This window comes from Pangasianodon hypophthalmus, chromosome 28, assembly GCF_027358585.1.
Source record: "Pangasianodon hypophthalmus isolate fPanHyp1 chromosome 28, fPanHyp1.pri, whole genome shotgun sequence".
Taxonomy (NCBI): domain Eukaryota; kingdom Metazoa; phylum Chordata; class Actinopteri; order Siluriformes; family Pangasiidae; genus Pangasianodon; species Pangasianodon hypophthalmus.
In genome coordinates this window covers 12,077,490-12,095,649 of record NC_069737.1, presented here as the reverse complement: position 1 = coordinate 12,095,649, position 18,160 = coordinate 12,077,490, and the positions used below count along the sequence as shown (strand labels likewise).

The following is an 18,160-nucleotide window of genomic DNA, read 5'->3' as shown; positions in this document are numbered from 1 at the left end:
TGGTTTAGACCAAACACCAAGATCAAAGGCATCACCATTGGCAAAACACCAACTAAAGGAAATGGAGTTCATCCCTCCAGTACAGTTCCACAGGCTTGTAGAATTTCTCCCTTAATGTATCTATGCCAAGGCACACTGAAGTTGTTTTCGTGGGTTGTGGTGGCCCAGTACCTTCCTAATTCACTTGTTGGTTTTTCCTTTACTTTGTCATCAGGATGTATTTGCTGAGAAGTCTTGGGTATATGTACCATAAACATGAAGGTTAATATGAAGATATAATATAAGATGATATAAACTAAATCACCAGTCTCTGTCTGTATCAGATACATTAGCAAAGCAGAAGACAGTCCAGGGAATTTTCAGTGAATGTAAGTTTTTATTTTCCTGTTTACACAAACTCCATATGAAACTCCACATACACTCTGTGTAGACAGTTTTAACATATGTAGCTTAGAGATTTAGGTTAAGTTTAAGTCCCAGAACTGCCAGAGAGGCCCAGTTGGGAACATGAGCAAAGCTTTTAACCCTCAGCTCTTTGCTTGAATTGTATTCTGTCTCACCTTAAAATATTCATCTGCCAAATGAATAAATGTAAATCTAAGTCAAGTTCACACACAAACTTTCCAAACAGAAGAATACCATCTGTATTCAGTGTCTGCAAAGTACATGAATCAAGCATGAATCAACTAATTTTACATGTATTGATTTGGCAAAATCCATTCCAAGGATAAATATGATCAGTTTAGAGTCAAGAGAAAGCAGCAACATGACACTCCTTACAGTCTTTGAGTCACTAGCATAAAAATCTTACCTGTAAACTTACCTACCACTCCAATTCCAACTTCATTTATTCACTTCTTTTTCAGATTAAATGCTCAACAAATTCTGTTATATATTCTCCTGTCTTTTTTAGTGCTGAATATAATTGTGTGCATTGTCTTTAAATCAACATTTGATTCAAACTTTTTTTAAATAATGAATAAAAGTTATTTAGGGATAGTTTATGTAAATAAGCTTTCATTCATCATTAGATGTGATGCATATTATGTGTAATACAAATGAAGGTCTTCCTCAAAGCTTCAGATTTAGCAAACAACTACTGTATTTAAAATGGAACACTTCATGTTTCACAAATTAAACCACCACATTTTCAAAATAAGAGAAATTAATAAGCAAATACAGTAAGCCACTGGAAATTAAGACAAGAAAAAAAAAATCAAGGAATTATACACAGTTGTCAACTGTCTAATAACAGCTGTATGCTAGGACCAGTAAAACTTTTATAACATAAAGATTTTGAGGCTTTACTTCAAATTAGTAAGATCTGGGTCATTTGGGTTTAGAATACTTTTTGGTTACAAAAGACTTACAATGAAAAACCTCAATATGCAAACATTTATGTTAATTTCTATAAAACTAGACAGTAATTCTGTTCGTTATTCATTATATTAAAACGAACATAAATAGATTTAGATGAAAATAATTAAAAACACATTTTTATATAAGGTTTATTTTCAATTTATATAACCTTCTTTTATCAACCTTCAAAAAGCTAGTTAATGTTTGAAACAAAGTTGGTTTTCTGTCAAGGATAGAATGTACACAACCATTTTTTTTCTACTGAGCTCATATTTCAAAGTTCAAATGATCAGAAATCATATTACAATTTAGGAAGCTGATTGTCATAGATCAACATTTACTCAAAAAAGTTCCTTGCCAAGTTGTCTCAAACTCATTCTTGGAAAATTACAAGAATTACTACTTTTTATAAAAACTATTAACTTTGCATTCATAAATAATTATAACTTTGCTTAATGTTCTTTGTAATTTGGTAATAATTCAATAATAATTATTATAATACCTTATAAAGCTTATAAAACCTCATAAAACTCCAATAAAGCACTTGAGAGTTATTAGATTTTTTTTTTTTTTTTGCCTTACAAGCATGCTGTCCCCCAATTATATAAAACACAATACATATTTAAAAATCAATCAAAGTTCTAGCAAGGAATTAGAATTAAATCAAATGATTTGATGATAGAACTACATAATGTTTATAACTCATCAATAAATTCATTATAATACATTATTGGAGATTTACAAAGCATTTTTAGCGTTTATAAGTAGGCTTATAGAACAATGTTAACAAATTACAAAGGATAAAGTATAATCACAGTCATTATGCCCTTATGAAGGCTTTACAAAAAAAAATTATAGAGTTGTTTTGTCTTTTTTTTTTTTTTAAATATACAAGTTTTTTAAAAAATCCTCAGGTTTTAAATAGAAAGGAACAGCCTATAAAGGCTGTAGCTTCTTATAGTAAACAAAGTAATGGTCATGATATTTTCAACACCATAGATAAGTGTTAATATATAAGCAGCAGTGCATCAGATGGTCAAAAGTATTAGGTATGTTTTTAAGTTGATGATGTAATACAGTAATTAAGACAGCTTTAATACAGTTCATAGCTTTAGAATGTGATATAATTTGGCTTTATGGAAGCAATCAGTATCACCTTCTGCATATTTCCCTTTCCCCATTTCATCTTCTTTCTTTTTCCTTTGGAATGAAATTAGGCCTAGGTCACTCCCTGAGGAAAATAGGGAAAATATTAATTCATGAGCAAAATAAATAAATAAATAAATAAAAATCAAACTTTGGCAGTGCAGATGGTTTTCTTACATTGCTGGACTGTTTAACTCCAGTTCTCTGTGCCACTAAGAGAAATAAATAGAAATCAGCATTATCAAACACATAGTGAAAAGAAAACTAAAACTCTAATGAGATTTAGACAGATGAAAGATTAATACTTCACAAACACCGAAAGGTCTTAATGGAATGTAAACATACACTCACTATCCATTTTATTAGGAACGCCTTTACACTACACATTCATGTAATTATCCAATCAGCCAATCCTGAGGTGGCCTTCTGCTGTTGTAACTCATCCAGCTCAAGGTTCGACATGTGCCGTAGCTGTACTTTCAGCTCAATTTCCACCTGCAGAACTGCCACTTGATGGATTTTTTTTTTTTGCTTTTTGCACCATTCTGTGTAAACTCTAGAGACTGCTGCATGTGAAAATTCCAGGAGATCAGCAGTTTCTGAAATACTAAAACCAGCCTACCTGGTACCAACAAAAATGCCATGATCAAAGTCAGTGAGATCGCACACTTTTTTCCCCCAATTCTGATGTTTGATATGAAGTGAAATATATCTGATATAAACTGAAGCTCTTGAACTGTACCTGCATGATTGTGATTGATTGTGCTGCTGCCACATGATTGGCTAATTGGATGATTTCATGAACATGCAAGTGTACAGGTGTTCCTAATAAAGTGGACAGTAAGTGTATGTGAAGTACAGTCAATTAAAACAAGCAAGAAATTCTCTAAACCTGAGATGTTTAGAGGTTTTATCTGAAATGTGAGAGATGATTGCCCATAACTAAACATGCAGATAAACAAGAAGTAAAGTCAAAGTAAATTAAAAATTGCAATGAAAAGCATAGAGGAGTTGCCAGAGGACTTGTTGTTCAGTGATGGTGAATAGAGATTCATAATGGCACAAGCAGAAATATTTCTTGTAGCATATGTATATATATATATATATATATATATATATATATATATATATATATATATATGTATATATATATATATATATATATATAATAAATGTGGGGAAAAAAACTCAAAACAAGCAAGCTCTACAAGGACGATGTGATGGAATGTGACACATCTGTACAGAAGCATGCGTCCAATGCTTTGCCTTCCCTAATTACTCACATCTACATCCTAATAGCATATGTAATTATGCACTGTTGATATAGTCCAAAAACAGAGAGTCTATTCATGAAGCATTGCACATACTATGTGATTGCAATTGCACTATTCCTTTCTTGTTATGCGTAGTTTTACCTTGCCTTCCCTATACTGCCTTGAATGGGTTTGTGTTTATTCTCATGTTTCTAAACGTCAGTATACTAGTAACTGTGTCTAGCTCCATCAGTCAGTTTGCCTGGTTACACTCTTCACTATATTTTCCAGAAGAGTTACAAACCCTTTCAGAGTTGCCTCTATAACTTGCCTCTCAGGATGACTCTCAATCTCCTTCAACCAGTTCATCTCCCTCTCAATCCAGCTAGATAACCTGCTACATGAGTATCATCATCATCAATAACCTTCCAGAAACTCTTAAGCTGTTAGACCTGAGCCCATGAGCCTACGCCCACTTTACTCCAGTGGGTTGCAAGTCAAGGTTATGCCTAGGTTTACTGTGGGGATTTGGGCCATATATCTACTATATATCAGATGTCTAGGGTTAAGCCCTTGCATGCACTGTCAATCCCAAATGCAACATATCAGCATCAGCATCACCCATGCATTGTCCCAAATGCAACAGATCAACATCTGGTTCAAGTCATACCAATGCAACCTTGCTAGCCGCCGCTTATATACATGCTGTGGGCAAACATCCTCCGGGCTTGGGGAGGAGCAAAGCCCCTACTGCTACAAATACTGATTGCACATTATGAGACCTGGTCCTTCTATGTCACTGACTAACCACAGAATTTTGTTGTTTTAGGATTACTATGGCTGAAAGAAAAACAACATAACCTCAGGATTTCTGGACCAGTAAGGAAAGGTAGCCTGATCCACCAAGTGCAAGGAACACTGCCTTGAGCATCAGTGTGGATCTACTATCACTGCCACTAAAAAGGGTGTTTAAACTGCTTAGGTGTCCTCAGGCCTGTCTGAGGTCTTCAGTAAATAGGGCATCCAGAATGACTATGCCATCACTGTTGGGATTATGCCATAACCCACAGTTCTAAATGTACCTTATCTCCATCAAAGAAAGGGCAACTATGGCATACATCAATGAGGCCTTGAAGCAAGACTTCATCCAAACATTTAGTTCTTCTGTATCTGCAGGATTCTTCTTTGTGAAGAGAAAAATTAGAGGAGCCAAGCCCTGTACTGTGTACCAAGGATATTACACATTACTACTCGACCTGACAAGTGCCTGCAACCTTATTTGTATTTGGGAAGGAGAGGAATGGAAGACTACCTTTTCTACAATGCTGGGGTACTATGAATATATGGTTATGCCATATGGCTTAGCCAATGCCCCATCTATGGTCCAGTCTTTTGTCAGTTTTTATTGGAATATATCAATAATATTCTGGTGTTTTCTTCATGTTTGTCCATGTCTTCCACTGGAAGGAGCTACCTGAGGACAGCAGTTAACCCAGCAGGGGGACTGGTGTTAAGTTTCTCCCCAGGCTAAGTATTCCCAGAGATCCCTAGTTCACTCATTCACTAGAATAAGGTACGTCCAGTGTAACCTTGGTCACCAGCTACTTTTGTTCTATTGGATACCTGGCTCAGAAGAAGTATCAGTGGCAAGCAGTTCTAACATGGACCTCAGGTCATGTCCACCTGCAAGAGTCACCAGGAGACAAAAAGAGCAAGCAGATTGGTCCATTAGAAAGGCACAGGAATACAGGCCATCGTAGAGGCACTCCTGGACTCACACAGTAGTAGTGGTTCAGTTCATGGGTCCCTGCTGGGGACATGTTGGACCGTTTGGTTAAACCAGAGTTCCACACACATTGTCCAGATTGTCCAATCACTCATCCATGTGAGCAACATTCTGATTATCCTTCCCTACACACATGCAGCTGCCTGCCACATCAAGTCAGCCTCATCAAGTCATCCATGTCAGCCTGATCAACCATGACCATGTTGCTGGTTGCCTAGTTAAAAGGTGGGGATGCGCTGTGCTTGGCAGTACACATGCAATGCTTTGCCTCCCCTGATTACTTATACCCTCTGCATCCTATAAACAGACTAAACACAAAGTCTTGCACCTCCTTCCCTGTGCACACGTTAGCACCATTCTTTGCATTCTACCACTGACCAGATATATTTATGCCTAGTTATGTTTATACCTAGCCCTCACCACATTTTATATATTACTTTGTCTCATGCAGGAATTGTACCTAGCCTTATGGGTCTGTTATGACAAGGCCTGATTATGTTCCATTCAGACTTCTTACATCTACTCTCTTTGTCTTGCCCCGTTATGGCCACTAGTTCGTTGATTTAAGTTTAACTTTATCTCCCTTGCATTTTAAGTTTAGTTTACTTTAGTTCTTTGTGTTTATAGTTTAGTTCTTCATAGAACTATTACATAGAATTATTCATAGAACTATTTTGTTACTAACCTTTATTCTCTTTGTCTCAACTAGTAAATAAACCCTCAGTCACTAACTTGGTATAATCTTGGTCTTACTCAGAGAGGTTGAGGAAATGTCAATGTTCAGAGCTCACTCAATGGATAAAAGCTGTTGTATTTATTTGTGTTGAACTGTGCTGCATGTTTCATTTCTATGAACGTGTTAGGCGAAATACAGCCAAAAGAAAGTGTATTAAGAATCATTTGCTAAGACAGAGCATGTAGGAAGCCTATTGGAGTTTTAGAATTAATCTGAATGTAGCCATTTTAAGACTTCCAAACACCAAAACACACAGAATCCATTTTAACAAGTCATTAGAGTGCTCTTACAGTGTAGTCTCATTGTTTGTGCGAAGTCTCTTCTATCTCTGTTTTCCTGAAATTCTGAGCTTTTAGCTTCCACCACTGTTTACTGAAACACATAGATGTGTATAATGTTACTGCCCTCTGAGAAAAGTTACTTACTGTTAGAGGCTATTAGAAGACGCTATCCATGTAGTGAGCTGACCTGTATAACACCAATGCTGCCAGCAACAGTTAATCCTGTTAACTAATGTCTGACTTCTTTTTTTAGTATACAAGCTAGCCATGTGTCAGCACAATGATTTAACAAGCAAATCCAAATGAAAGTTGTAGTCAAGAATTCAGATGAATCTAAGATTTAATTGCAAATTGCATGCAGAATTTTACTAATTGAGGTGTTTACATACTGCGTACTCAATAATTGGTTGCCCTACATCTTGAGAACTATTCATAGCCCTTTCAGCAATGAGAGGATTTGAGTAAGTAATACTCCATTTATGAAACATGCTGGTAACTAAAAGATATGAATAGTTAAATATACTTTTAGGCCAAGCATGCTGAAAAATAAATCACACAATCCAGGTTACTCATATAAATTCCAACTAAACCAACTAATTTGCACGAAATGGGGTTATTCCTTATTTTATATGGGTTATGACTGTAAGTAAGGAATAAAGATGAGATAATTGTAGCACATGCAAAAAAGCAATTGCTTTTCATTAGATATGTTAATAAAATGTAATAAACTTAGCAACTTGTAGTATCAGTCAAGAGTTTGCACCTGACTTCAAAGACATTTGATTGATTGATTGATTGAAGGCAATGTAAGTAGTGACATTAGTGCCTCTGTTTAAATTTATTTCCGAAACAAATAAAAAAGACAAGTGCTTAGAATATGTTGGAATCTTGTTGGAAAAGCATTTTCAACTACTGTCACATCAGCAACTTGCTCTGGAAACAAATGAAACAAACTACGCTACCCAAGATCCTCTGCCAAACCCCATATCAGCTGAAAACCACTTCATGAAAACTACAACGATAGTAAACAATTTGATGTTATAGTGTTTAATATTGATTTTTTATTGTAAATAGGAAAACACTAAGCTTTTTTTCCCCATCAGGCTATTATACAAGTCTGAATTTTGGCATATTAATGGCCATATTATAATGCTGTTTATTGTTATTAAGATTACTTTGAAAAATTTAAAAAATAAGACTGATTTATGACTTTTTTTGGTCAGTTCCATATAGTGTTATCTCATATGTTCCATGTCTTCACTATTATTCTAATTGCGGAATAAGCAGCTATGCCCAAACTTTTGACTGATACCGTATACTATAACATTCATTTGTCATTCACTAGCAGAATATAGAATAATATAGAATCAACTTCCTATCATTGTTATTTGAAGACTTCCTAATGGCATGCAGACCGAAAGTACGGATTTACTGTACCTGACCATCACGGGGTAATTTATGCCACATATGTGATCACTAAGATAACCAATGATATTGGCGTCCTTACTGAAATAAATGGTGAGTACAGAAGTAAAAAAAAAAAAGAAAGATACGTAAAACAAGAAATGGAAAGTAATATGATGAAATTTGAAAAATCTGGAACTGTTTTAAATTATGGTTGCATCACCTTTTCCAGAGATTAATATCCAGAGATCAAAAAAATAAATAAATAATTAAGTCATTCATTCATTCATTCAATAAACACTTTATCCTGATCAGGATCATGGTGGATATGGAGTGCACTGGGCACAAGGTGGGAATACACCTTGAATGGGATGCCATTCCCTCACAGAGCCCCATGCACACACATTCACAACTAGAGTATGTTAGTGTAGCCAATCCACCTACTGGCATGTTTCTGGGAGGTGGGAGGAAACCGGAGAACCCGGTGGAAACCCACACAGAAAGAACATGCAAAACTTCACACAAACAGTAATCTGATCGCAGTATCAAACCAGTGACCCTGGAGCTGTGAGGCAGCAATGTTACCTGCTACCCCCTAATTTAGAAGTAAGGAGAACATGTAAGAAGGAAAGATGGACAAGAAGTAAAAACACTGGGAAAATGAAAAGTATGGATTGTTGAAAAGGTACTGGAATGAATGCAGAATGTTTTTAAAAGAAATTGATGAAATGGTAACAGACAGTAATATAAATGAGTCAAAAACTGAAGTGCCAAGGTACTGGAAAACTGGAAGTAATCAACATAGGAAAAAGAACAGAAAAAGGAGGACAAAGAAGGAGAAAGGATTTATTAGGCATTTTTGACCATGGAAAAGGATATGGCAAACCTAAAGTAATAAATTAATAAACAATGTTTCAATCAAAATCAAAAAGGTGTTTACATTTGAAAAACATTATATAACTCCAGTTTGTTGGGTGTTTGGGAACAGCTAAATGTTTCATGCACTTTGACTTTGCAACTACAAATACAAATGTGAATAGCTATGACTGTGTGTGTGTGTGTGTGTGTGTGTGTGTGTGTGCACGCACTTACTCTTCAAATACATCCTCTGTGTCCATTCTGCGGTAGAATTTGGCAAGTTTGACAGACATGATGATACTGGGGATAAGGAACAAACAGCAGCCACCCAGACCGAACCAGAATGTGTTCTGCAATGCACACACACACACACATTTCACAGCACAAACGTTACAAATTTTACCACAAACGTTACACATTAAACACTGCACACATTCATTTTCAATACAATATTGATCCTGACATCAGATCAGGATTTGTGTCATTTAATGCCATCTACAGATGCAATAAAGTAAAAAGGAGTTTCCTTCAGAACAGAGTATTCCTGTTTGCTCACTTCCTTGCCTAGTACCAATAGCTAGGTCTTCAATTTGTGACCGTGACCTCATGTGTGTAGTCTATAAAAGTTGGTTCTACTATGGTTCTACTTCCTTTTGTTCCAAACTGCCAGGGTGGTTTCCTTCAGAACTAGTGGAGGTGCTGATGTACTCTTTTGAGGATAAGAATCACTCAGTCCTATTGCTATAATGTACTGAAGATCACCACAGAGTTGTGAGGAAGCAAAATTCAGTCTGTAAAGATCTGGCAAAGGTAGAGGAGGAATTCTAATTCATCACATCAGAAATTCCCCAGCTAACACTTGTCTTAATGCCACCCAGGAGGTAGCCATACCATGGGCATTTGATGGATGAAGTTGCCTTTTGTCTTGTGTTCAAGAATGCTTACACAATCACTTTCTTTACCCAATGGGCTAACATGTCTTTAGAGATTTCACCTGCAAATTATCTTGAAAAAATCCTGGCCAGGGGCTCTGGTCCATATAGGCAATAATCTTTATCGCCTGTAATTGAACTGTACTTCTGCAGTTTAGCCAGTTGCTGTAGATCTCACCTCTTCGTGGGCAGACCCTCGTGTTTGATGGTGGTCGACAATGAATTAAGCAACTATGTATTTTCAAATATGATATATCTGTGCTTTTATGATTAACTGTGTCCTGGGACCATCGTCTTGCCCTTTTTTTTTGTTCAGGGCTTTTGTGTTGGCACTGACATGATCCATGCTATATCCTGCGTAGCTCCATCCATATGAAACCTAGTTTTGCAGGAATAGTGTGATTGTTAGATATGTTTTGTTAACAATGACTCACTGTCTTTTGAGTGCGTGACTAAGGTCTATGTGCCAGAAACCTGCCAGGTAATAGTGGCAGGTGGTGCAGGGCAGTTTGTACCAGGCTGACTTCCAAATTGCCTTCCAGTGATTCAGTAATGTACTACCACACATCGCTGCCATGTTTCCATTGCTTGGTTAGTGTTGCCTGTAGGATTTCTATACTTTGTGCCTGTACTGGAGGTATTAATCTAAACCTTAGTGCTTCTGCATCTGCCATCACAGCAAACGTTTCTCATGTCACGGCTTCTCGGTTCATGTAAAAGCTCTTTAGTGCTGTTTAACAAGCCGAAGAATTGTAGGATATCCCAGTCACTCATCTGGGTGATTATACCATGAGTTGGGTTAGGCATTCAATTAGCTTTGTCAAGTGGAAGATGCGGCTTCAAGTTCACTAAGGCAGGCTTAATACCACCCTGCAGCGCACTCGCGACTGTTGCTGAGTTGTACTCCTGCATTACAGTCTGACCACACAGGTGGTGGGCTATCAGCACTCTCCACCAAGGTGGACCTCGAGCAATATGACTCTGCAGTCATACCTGTTGCTTGTTTTGTTTCTTTTTTCAGTGATGTCTGAGTTATTAGTCTATGAACATGACTACAGATACATTTGTGTTTAGATTTGTATTTGCAGATAACTCATCATTTAAACATACCTGTTAGTACATTTTTGGAAACAGCCTGAATATTTCATACAGTATAGAGTTCTCTTCATCTATGAGTTGCTCTCTCCTTCAGTCTTTTCCTGTCTCTCTCACACTAATACATACACACACGCACACATACGCACAAACTCTCCAAAAACACCCCTCTTCCGTATGCAGCATTCAGGAGCTTCGAGTGTGAACAGTAAGAATCTTGTTCTGTGGTGTATGCTGGGTGTGTTGTACCCTCATTAGCATGTCCGTTAAATGCATCCATGCATGTACACTCTATTGCACAGGGGAAGCGTTGTAGCATGTCTTACCACTGAGTCCACTATGAAACTGCAGCCAACAATCTCCAACGAGTCAATGATGTTACTGATGGGTTTGCATTGAGCTACCTCCATCGTTAACTACAGGAAAACACACATGACAGCATTAGCAGTAAGTTTTACACAAATTTTATATTATAGATTACATGAACAACCAGGTACACACACTCACCGAAAGCTGAACCCAGTTAACATATTGTTTGAGGTATCCCATCAGATTCTTTGTGTATTTATCTGTCTCCTGTGATAGTGATAAGAAATAGAATATCCATCATTTAATATAAATATACATTATGAATATTCTCATAATATCAAAACCTCAGAATTATTATGTTCGTACTGTTAGACATTAAGATCCCATGTTCTATTTTATAATGTGCTTCTGTCAAAAGATACACTTCTTAAACCTTTTAGCCAGATGACCTTTTATTTCTATATGTTTATATATATTATAGGACTCATTAATATTGGCATACATTCAGATACTAAAGTAATAAAAATCTGTATACATCTGACAACTCTACAAAGTATTGTCTTCTATAATACTGCTTGTATCTTTATGTATTGTGTATGAATGAATGAAGTCATCACTGTAGCACTGATACCTTTTTGACCACATGTGAAGCATTGTTGGCAATTAGATACTCAGCTGCATCAATGGCACTCAGCACATTAGTCACTTTAGTCTGAAAGAGAGGTAATTAATAAATGAACAGTGTATGTGTGTTTGCAAAAAAAAAAACAAAAAAAAAACAGGCAAACCTCAAAAATATAGCCTTTGAGCTATGGACTTACAGGAAGTTCTTCAACTGTGGTCTGTAGTAACCTGATACTTTGACTTAATGAGCTCTGGAAGAGAAGCACGGTATTGCTTGAATAGACAACACACACACACACACACACACACACACACACACACACACACACACACAAGACTCCTACAGAAAAAACTCGTGGCACATGTCAACCCTTATGTTCTGTTCAGATCGAAAAGACCTATTTTACATTACTCTAAAAGTGAAACAATGCTGAAACTGATTTTCCAACAAGCAGGGCTCTGTAAAAAACTGTGTCAGTCTGGTTTTACATCGCCCCACCCTCAGCACCCAGTACGAGTATTAACAACCCCTGTTTGTTTCCCAGCTCATCAAAGAATCTTTAGAAAACACTCAGTCACCGTTCATGTGCTCCGCTATTACCTTGCCACAGATCTGAATATATTTCCCCATCTGTGAATCCAGTGTTTTGTTCCCTGTTGTATTCTTGCTTGTTGTATTTTTGATAATGTTCAAGCCTTGGTTTCGTTCTAATTGTTCTTAGTGTGTGTAAAGTTCTTTCATTGGTTATCAATAGTTCCTAGGTGTTTTTTGTGTTGTTTACTTCTTGACTTTGCTGTTTAACCTTCTCCTTGTTCTTCATCTTGTCTTAAATCTAGTTTTGTTCTGTTCAGCTGACTGCTCAACCTACAAACCCACCTGAGAATACCAGCAATATGAGTCAACTCCCTGTTGTTTCCCACAAGAACATTTCAAACCAGAGAAGTTTGAATGAGAAGCCAAAACATTATGAGGATTTCTCCTGCAATGTTCACTGTTTATCCACAGAAGCTTCAAAGGTGGCCTTTATTATCTTGCTCCTAACTGGAAGAGCATAAGTGTGGGCATGAGAGTACAGCATTTTGGGGAGAGGAAACATGTTACTATGAACACTTTATTCCATGTTCAATCATCCACAATCCACACATGGATTTTATGGGATATGCAGAGACTCTCCCTCTCCCTGAACTAGCTGATTACTCTCTCAAACAGACCAAATCACCCAAATCTCTCATTCACTCATGGTCAGACCTCAAGCCTTTCCAGTGCTACCTGAGTTAACAACAAAAAGTTCCAGCAGTCAATTAGTGGTTCCAGTGCAGTGGGGAGGTATGATAATCTGTTCATGCACAACTAGAGTGACAGAAGACCCAGGCTGATCAGGAAGGTACCTGAATACAGGTTGGGAGTAATCTCTGGTGTGACCGTCAACCAGAGAAGTGCAACTTGAGCTTGATTCCATGAAGCTGTCGTCCTGCTACATTGGACCCATCAAGATCCTCCGTCGCATCAACAGGGTGAAGTATAAGCTCCAGTTACCATCACATTTCCAAATCTTTCCATGTCACTCTCCTCAGGACTGTAGTTCCAGGACTCCTGCCTCCAAAATGCTGTCCCCTCTAACACTCCACCAGCAGCATGGTCATTGGATCTCCAGCTTATGTTGTGAGATCCCTCCTGAACTCCCACATAAGAAGGGGATATCTCCAGGATCTGGTGGACCCAGAGGGTTATGGTCTGGAGGAGTGCTCATAGATCCCTGCCAAGGATGCTCTGTACCCACTCCTGTAGGCAGGATTCCATCAATGCTACCCTGATCTGCCCAGCACCATTTGGGTGATTATGCCTTTACTCCCCGCCTTGGCAGCACCCCCAGTGCTCCATCTTGCCTGAGTATTAACACCTGTAGTTGATATCCCAGTTTCTACATAACAGGACACTTCCTCTCCTCACCAGCAGAGGTCATGGTCACTGAAGTACTAATGCAAACTCAGGTATCACTTCAAGGTACTTCCTAGTTCTGGAATATTTAAGCAACTCCTGTGCTTAGTGTGTGGAAATTTTGAGCTTTTGATCCTTTGTACTGCCTTAGTGTTCATTAGACCCTTGCTTTGTTCGTTGGATTACTCTTTGGATTACCCTTTGGCCTTGTTTATGCTACTGACTGTGATTCTTAGCACTGGCTACATAATGACTTTAATTCTGGATTATGTTTCTACTATAAAACAAAGATTAAAGCCATGCTGCAGTAATTGAAAAGAGATAGCCTGGGTCACTAAGTAGTGAACAGAACATGAGGGTTATTGCCCTTTAAATTATACACACACAGTACATTCTATGCTAATCACAACAACCGTGTAAAGAGGAATTTGGTTCCCTCATGAGACCCACACATCAAACCAAACACAAAACCAATACGCACAACTTCACATATTAGATCATTCACATTTCCTGAACACCTGGCTTACCCTGGCTCTGACAAATTTCTTTAGTTGCATATAAAAAGGAGTGGAGCAGAATTAAAAAAAAATAGAATAAGTCAGTTATTCAAAATGAATGATTGTGTGTTATTGTGTTTTGTGGACAAAGTGAGTGGGGGATTACCATGGCTTGCTCCATGGGCACTACTTGCTCTTTATGGATCTGTCTGATGCTGCTAGCATGGCCTTTTAGTGCATTTCCGAGAGCACCACGCGGCTGAAAAGGTGTAAGACAGAAGAAATTAAAGTCATAGTAGATTTCACATTTCACACAAATCTTAGGATTTTTTAAAATAACTTTTTCATTAAAAGAACCTTTCCACATGTGATATTCCTATCATTATGGACATACAGTAATTTAGCTTTTAAAACTCCCCCCACTCAGCTCCCTTCACATTACACCTCTGTTTTCTGACTTGTTTATATGTGTGTGTGTGTGTGTGTGTGTGTGTGTGTAGGTCACCCTTATGAATGGGGCTTTTGTCTGGCTCAGATCCACCATACGTCCACAAATTTTCCAGAGGTTAAATGCTATATGATAACTTGTCATAAATGCACATACTGTAGTCTGCTTCTGTTAAGTAAGGTATGTTTAAACGTAATCATATACAAAGCAAATAAAGACTAAATTCTAAATTAAAATCTGTATCACAAATACACATGTGCACTAGAAGACGTCTTATTACAATCCATTCTACTTTACGCTAGTGTGTAGTGTAGCACAGAAGTTTGTATACTACTACTCCAAGCAAATGTGTACAATTGTTTAAAAAAAAAAATTCTAATGTTGGCTAAATTATTTGTATTGTATTTGCTACATTCTTACATTTTTATCTGCTAGAAAATAATCATGCATGAACACCAGAAAATATAGACTGTTAATTAAAATGGATTCTAGGATTATGGGATGGTTCTCAAATAGGCTATCATCCTAGAAGGAACACAAGCAGGCATGGATTTGAGCGTTTCAGACATTAAATATATTTATATTAAAATATTTGTGATATTTGTGACGTCACATTGTTAGTGCCAATAGTTACGATGCTGTTTAATTTAAAATTTCAGTAATCTCAAACATAAAGGGATTACGTTCAGGTCTCACTATTAGCTCACAAAAAACACAAGAGCAAGAGTGCAGTGCAGTTATATGACACAGTTGTTGACACAGATCTCATGATAATTATAAAGATAAATATGCATGTTATTCAGCATGGATTTTTCCTTTAATATTAGGATTAATATACCCATTTTTTAAGAGTTTCCCCTAAATTGGCCAAGTAGGAGCTACTTCTTTTAGCCTTATGATTAGTTGTGAATATGGCTTTGGATTGTTACTTTAGTTGCACTGATTTATAGCTTTTAGATTAGATTAGATTAGATTAGATTCAAGTTTATTGTCATTGTTCAAAGTACATATACAAAGCCAATGAAATGCAGTTAGCATCTAACCAGAAGTGCATAAGTGGCATATTTACAATAAATTACAAATCAGGATATATAGCTATGAGGGTGATATGTACAGAGGAATGGATGACTTATGTATAGGAGGTACAGTAGGTATTATAAATAGGGATAAACGTGATCTATATATGTATGTACAATCAGTGTACAGTGGTGAAGACATGTTAAGAATATAACAGGAATATGAACAGGATATACAAATGAATATGTACATACATACATATTATATATATATATATATATATATATATATATATATATATATATATATATATATATATATATATATATATAAATACACATATATGCATGTATGTAAGTACAGTAGTGCAAAAACCGCATTATAATGTATGTAGTGCAAAGAAGCAAGGTGAATAAACAGTGAAGTAAGTAACTTTTAACACAGTTTTAACAGTATAACTCAAATATGGATTTGAGTTATGAAAGACGAAAGCATTAATTAAGCATAATCATGACTGAATAAGTAAATGACTGCAATATTAATTGCATAAATAGTAATTAACTGTATATATTCATATAATATACACTCACTGGCTATATGTCGCTTGTCAGTCCTTCACTATCTTGTGGAAAAAGAGCACCATGGGACCATGTCTGACTGGATATTATTTGGGTTGTGGATCATTCTCAGCAGAGCAGTCTAACTGATATGCTTGTATATCAAGTATACCAAGAACTGGAATTTTTAAACACCTCACTGTCATTGCTGGGTTGAGAAACAGACCACCAACCAAAAAGATCTAAACTGACACTTATGAAGAGCCAGAACACAATTAACACAATTGAAATATACAGCAGTGAGGTAGGTGTGTGTAATAAAGTGACCAGTGGCCACATCTGTTCAGTGGTGGTCCTGTAATGGTCCTATTTCATTGATGGACAGGTTCGACAGATGCAGATTTTTAGACTTTAGAAAGTTTTGTTATCGCCAGTTCTACATGTTTCTATGTTTCCACTTTACAGAGAAGGTGCTTTATGGTAAAGTTGTTTTGCTCACCAGATGGTCTGCCTCGGCCTCCAATTCATTGGCAAAGGAGAGAAGATCTACAACAGTTACTCCTTTATTGACCTGCCAAACCAAACACACACACACACACACACACAGAGTCAAAAAAAGAACTAAACATGAATCATTGTGGGTGGTCAGGGTGTCAGGGTTGTCAATACATTTACAAGAAATAAAGAGATACTTGCCAGGAAATCCATTGTGTTCATTGGCAAAAGCACTTTGCTGTGCTCAAAGAAGTCTCCTGTTTCCCACACATTCACAACTACGCTAATTTAAAAATGAACAAGCAGTATCATCACAGTATCAGGTCTTTATATATATATATATATATATATATATATATATATATATATATATATATATATGTATGTATGTATTTTTTTTTTAGTTATGTCCTGTGGCTTGATCATTGCTCTCAAATTGGAAGCAATTACTTCATGGGCCTAACTTTCTACAAAGGTTCATAGGATTCTCCTGTTTCTACCTGAGTTTCATTTAGTACTTCAGATCCGTAGCCTAAAATGAGATGACTCCGCATCCCAGCTCTTAAGGAATGATTCCCCTGTGCCCCATTTTTTTGTTCATTCTGGCCTATCATTATCATTCATAGAGATTAAAGAGAGATGGATGTCTCAGAGAGTGAGATTGTAGCAGTTCTGTCAAAAATGTACCCATACGCCTTTTAATTTAATTCCACAGTGGGGAATAGAGAGCTCCTGGCAATAAAAGCAGCCTTGGAGGAATGGAGGCATTGGCTGCAAGGAGCAGAACATCCTTTACTGTCCATGTGGATTCGAGAGCACAAAGACAGATACTCTGTCCAAAATAGATTAAAGAAGCAGAACATCTTTCTAAACACTCACACTGTGGCTTCTGTCTAATGAGAAACCAGGGCTCAAAAGAGAGAAACCCACAAGTCCAGAGTGTAATCTGGAGAAAACCTACATGCCTCAGTCCACAAGAAGGCAACTCATGAACTGGATTCACACTTCATTAAGATCAGCTCACCCGGGAATACAGCGGGACATTATGTTCCAGGAGGTCTTTGGATATTACCGGATCCCACCGGACATTGCCTCTGACAGCAGAGTGCATTTCACCTCCTGGGTCAGTGTGGATGTGATTCTACAGAGATTCCATCTCTCATTACAGATTTTCATCCTCAACATCCAGACTGACCTGCTTCCAGACTGAAGACATGCCCCGTCAGAGAAGTGATTGAGCTTCGGAGGGAAGGCCGATGTCTCCACAACAGCAGAGGTTGAGGTCTAACATGACCTCATACAAAAGTTTCACAATAGCTCCACATTATACAAACACTCATTCATTGCAAAGTCTTGCAAAATATTGTGGCTGTTATAATTCTGGGCCTGGTGTCTTACTGATCAATGATGCTCTTTTGTTTTGT

The 18,160-nt window shown here is 37.1% G+C and overlaps 1 protein-coding gene across 9 annotated transcripts in view; it reads right to left on the bottom strand.

Moving 5' to 3' along the window:
* Positions 1-257: 257 nt before the first annotated feature.
* The window catches only part of prom1b (prominin 1 b), a 55,361-nt gene continuing 37,458 nt past the window's right edge, over positions 258-18,160 (bottom strand). The window contains exons 17-27 of one of the 9 annotated variants that reach the window (XM_053231125.1): positions 16,741-16,812; positions 14,386-14,478; positions 14,250-14,267; positions 11,981-12,034; positions 11,791-11,871; positions 11,358-11,426; positions 11,177-11,266; positions 9,058-9,173; positions 6,571-6,652; positions 2,683-2,717; positions 258-2,590 (exon numbers count right to left, since the gene is read on the bottom strand). In XM_053231125.1, the coding sequence (XP_053087100.1) occupies positions 6,580-6,652; positions 9,058-9,173; positions 11,177-11,266; positions 11,358-11,426; positions 11,791-11,871; positions 11,981-12,034; positions 14,250-14,267; positions 14,386-14,478; positions 16,741-16,812 (666 nt within the window). In that variant the 3' untranslated portion in view covers positions 258-2,590; positions 2,683-2,717; positions 6,571-6,579. Of the gene's footprint in view, positions 2,591-2,682; positions 2,718-6,570; positions 8,752-9,057; positions 9,174-11,176; positions 11,267-11,357; positions 11,427-11,790; positions 11,872-11,980; positions 12,035-14,249; positions 14,268-14,385; positions 14,479-16,740; positions 16,813-18,160 lie in introns of those variants that run through there. The other 8 variants (XM_053231122.1, XM_053231124.1, XR_008301212.1 and 5 more) reach the window with 8 other exon arrangements.